General features: G+C 35.0%; 1 protein-coding gene across 1 annotated transcript; it reads left to right on the forward strand.

Annotated features, from left to right (window-relative positions):
- Window positions 1–1,568: 1,568 nt before the first annotated feature.
- On the forward strand, window positions 1,569–4,071 carry agr2 (anterior gradient 2). The gene is made up of 8 exons (XM_056250127.1): window positions 1,569–1,674; window positions 1,832–1,958; window positions 2,273–2,336; window positions 2,683–2,735; window positions 2,819–2,895; window positions 3,235–3,298; window positions 3,636–3,719; window positions 3,816–4,071. Exons 2-8 carry the CDS (start codon window positions 1,841–1,843, stop codon window positions 3,863–3,865), a joined length of 510 nt encoding a protein of 169 aa, XP_056106102.1. The 5' UTR covers window positions 1,569–1,674; window positions 1,832–1,840; the 3' UTR covers window positions 3,866–4,071.
- Window positions 4,072–4,382: the final 311 nt, after the last annotated feature.

A 4,382-nucleotide genomic window follows, 5' to 3' on the forward strand; every position in this document is an offset into this window, starting at 1 on the left:
ATTTTCAGAGGAGTCATTTTTCAGAGAAGATGAAATTAGCAAGGCATTCAGCTCTCCAGCTCACCAGCACTGATGCTATGACTTGCTCCGGAAATGTGAACATTCAACATTTGAGCAACTCAACAGAGGATGTTACGCAATAACGCCTGCAACTGACATGTTATACAGTTAACAGTATCATTTCCAAATGATCAAACAAAATGTCAATGGTGATGGTTTGACTGTAATGTAATGTAATTAATAAAATAAAACAAAATAAAATAATAATGATAAAGAAATAGATAAAATAATTAAAAAAAAATTACAAAGCAAAAAAGTACAATTAAATTAAATAAATGAAATGAAATATTTAATATACATATATAAATAATACATTAATATGATTGAAAATGAATATAATAATAAAAGGTTACACAGAAAAAAAGTTACACCAAATGTCTTTCTCACATAGAATCATGAGTCTCAAAAATGAAAATTTGCTGTTACTTTACTCACCCTCAGGCCATTCAAGGTGTAGGTGACCCTTTTTCTTCAGTTGAACAGTAAGAAGAGGTTTACCTTGGTGATTTATATAGTGCAAGTCAATAGCTACTGTCACTTTGAGAGTAAAAAAAAAAACACATTACAGGCAAACCAAAAATAATACCCATGCATGGCTCCTGACAGTTTCAGCTAAAAATCGCCATACTGTTCAATTGAAGAATTTCTTTAGAAAACCTACATCTTGGATGGCCTGAAGGACAGTAAATTAACAGCAAATTTAGATTTTTGGGTGAACTATCCCTTTAAAGACACGCATATAAAAAAATGTCCATTTTAGCTCAATAAAAGAAAAGAATAAAGGCAAAGAAAATAAAAAAAAATATTATTAAATAAATAATAATAAATGTATAAACAATGCACTATTTTGAAAATGAATGAAAATAAACGGAATATTTTAAAATAATAATAATAAAAGGTTACACAAAGGTTACACCAAAAGTCTTCCTCATAATCAGCCGTCTTAAGGACACGTCAGTAGAAGGACTGTATTCAAGAAACTTCCTTTTGAGCGTTTCATTAAGCAAATGTTTGAGGGGTAGATTTCACCGCCAAACTAGACTTTGTATAAAGACTATTAAAATCCTGTATACACACACCCTATTATATTACAGATATCAGATTAATTATAATGCACCAGTTATAATGTCCAAATGTTTCTACATACAAATAGATTTCCTACAAACCGTTCAATAATAATTAGCTCAATAAAATTTGTCGATTCACAAAATGGGCCATTAATTAAGATATAAATGCATAACATAGGTTTCTCATTCTAACACCACGTCATGCCTCAAATTACGAAACCCCATTAATGTACCCCTCTGACATCACAGATCAGAGCTCAGCCAATCCTAAGAAGCCCAATCATATAGTCTTCGAAAGCTTATTCACAACTATCTGCTGATCTGTCCTTGGCGCCGAGCCAAATAAAAAAGTTAATGGAAAGTTGGCATGCAAAATGGGGCTGAACAGCATCAAGTGCAGAATCGCATTCCAGAGCAGGAGAGGGGTGGGCGGAGCTTCAGGTGAGCAGGTGTATAAGTGTCGAACAGGTGAGAGAGGGTGGAAACAGCAGGACCAGGAGTCTGAGCCGGAACACACACACACACACAGCAGGGAACCTGAGAACAGGTGAGGAACCGTCATTAAAGGGACATTGTGCTTGTATATTTTCCAGAAGGCTTTGCTAAAGATCGCTTTCTAGCACGCAGCTGCTGGGACTGGATGTTAAAATCATGCTTTGTCATTTCCTAACAGCTATATATTGAAATGCTTTGTTCTTTTTCAGCTCGTGAAGATGCTTAAAGGATTACTATCAGTGCTCTTGGTCCTGGTGGCCTTGTCCTCTGCCATGGGGAAGCCCGAGAAGACCACTCCGAAGAAGGAGAAGAGGATTCCTCAGACTCTCTCCAGAGGTCGGCTTCATGAAAACATCTCGACACATTCTTTTCAGCAATTTTGCATAATACTGGCTAAGCGGGTGTGCTGTCGTGATCTGTTATACTAGCAAAACTCAAGTTACATAATGAACTATACGAAGAAAGTAGTATAGGATCATTTTCATCGAGATTACTTTTAGAAATATTCGAGTTCTTTATTGTGTGAAATTCAACCCCAGACCTCGCTTTGTGTAATATTGATTTTGAATGGGATGTAGATAGCAGTCATCCACATTGGCTTAGTAGATTTTGTTTTTTATGATTCATATTGTGTTTTGTTTTCTTTTCAGGATGGGGTGATCAGTTGATTTGGGCACAGACGTACGAGGAAGCTCTGTTTTGGTCACGATCCAAGTGAGAAAAGCTTGTATTATATAGAATTATAGAGTATATTCAATAATCAGTAATTTTGTGTGTATAGAAGATCTGCTGATGATTTTTGGTATGATTTATTGTTTTTGGGTACACTTTATTTTAAGTGTAATAGGCTAATTATACATTTAAGTACTGAGTATTATGAATTAAAACATGGGTTTGGGTCAGTTGCATGTAATTATGCATACTGTAGTTGTTGTTACTATAGAAATTACATGTAATGTGTAACGAGGACACTGCAAAATAAAGTGTTACTTTTATAAATTGATTTTATATGATCTTTTTTTTTAATATGTTGTACAACTTGTATTATCTGTTTAATTAGGAACAAGCCCCTCATGGTCATCTTTCACCTGGAGGACTGTCCACACAGCCAGTGTAAGCTTGACTTTTATTTTGACATTTTCATTGACTGGTAGTTTAAAATTCTTAGTTTGTTCTTCATGTTTGTATTTAATTAGCTCTTAAGAAGGCCTTTGCTGAGGATAAAGACATCCAGAAGTTGGTCGATGAGGAATTCGTGGTCTTGAATCTGGTGGTGAGTAAAATCACTAACACCTTACATTTGTTAACATTAGTTAACTAACAATGAAAAATTTGTCTAAAGCATTATTAATCTTAATGAATGCTTATTTACTAACACATTATTAAAATCAAAAGTTGTATCTGTTAATTTGCTATTTAATGGACCTGAGCTAACATGAACTAACAAGGGATGGTTGTATTGTTATTAACATCAGTTAACAAAAATGAATATATCCTGTAACAAATGGATTGCTCATTGTTAATACATTAACAGCATTAAAGTGTTTTAAGGTCCTGGTCTGTATGTGTTGTGCATGTCTGTTAATTGAACTGGGATTTATGTCTTTTACAGTATGAGACCACAGATAAGCACTTGTCTCCTGATGGACAGTATGTTCCCAGAATCCTCTTTGTTGGTGAGTTGATTTAATTACGACAGACAGATAAATGATGCTACACTGTAAACGTTTTTTTTTTACTGCCTTACATTTTTAAGTATAATTAACTTGGATATTTAAGTAATTTCAACTTAAATTGCTTTAAACTGACTTAAAAAATTAGTTGAATATTGTAACGTTAGCTATAACTTACAAAACAAGTTGAGAACTGCTCAACTTATTTTGATGAGTTAAAGTAATGTAAAAATATATATTTTGTTATAGGCTAACTCACTGGTCATGTCATTTAATTTTTTTTTTTTTACAGTGTACACATTAGTCTGCATACATTATTCAAATCTTTCCTGTTTTCCAGATCCCTCCATGACCGTTCGGGCAGACATCACAGGCCGCTATTCCAACCGCATGTACGCCTATGAGCCGGCTGACATGAAACTCTGTAAGTCTGAAAGCAATTTTAATGCCAAGATAAGTTATTAAACATCATTATCATCATCATACTGACAGTACCGCTTGTTTGGTTTTGTTTCCACAGTGTTAAGCAACATGCAACGGGCCCTGAAGTTTTTGAAGACAGAGTTGTGAACACAAAAGTCTAGTCTTTTTGTCCGCCGAGAGGATATTACTTCCCTGAGGGTCACTATTATTCTGTCATTTGTTCATTGACATCCGCACTGTAAAGCTCTGTACAAATTTGAAATACTTTCTTTGAAAATATTCTGTTACGGTTAACCGTCAGGCTTTCATTCCCATGTTTGCTTTTTTCAATAAATGAAGTGGTACAAAAAGTTGGTGCTCGTAGTAATTTGTGTACGCAGCGACGTTTGCACAGTTTATTCAAAGCAGAGGCCATGTAGTTTTCCAGTTAACGGAGTCTCCGGTTTGTATCCTGGTGGGAGGAGTCAGAGCAACTAACTGGCACTGCACTGGACGCGTGTTTTCCTAAGTCATATTGTTGCCTAGTTACTAGCTGAGGTCTTGGCCCGAGCGTGTCAGTTTCTGATTGGTTTAGGTTAGAGGAAGTTTCTCTCCTGAAATAATGTAATGGGATTTCAGACAATAAAAGCATTAGGCATAACCCAACAATTAAGTAATACAAAAG

This window comes from Rhinichthys klamathensis, unplaced genomic scaffold (genome assembly GCF_029890125.1).
Source record: "Rhinichthys klamathensis goyatoka isolate OS25496 unplaced genomic scaffold, OSU_Roscu_1.1 h1tg000067l_1, whole genome shotgun sequence".
Taxonomy (NCBI): domain Eukaryota; kingdom Metazoa; phylum Chordata; class Actinopteri; order Cypriniformes; family Leuciscidae; genus Rhinichthys; species Rhinichthys klamathensis.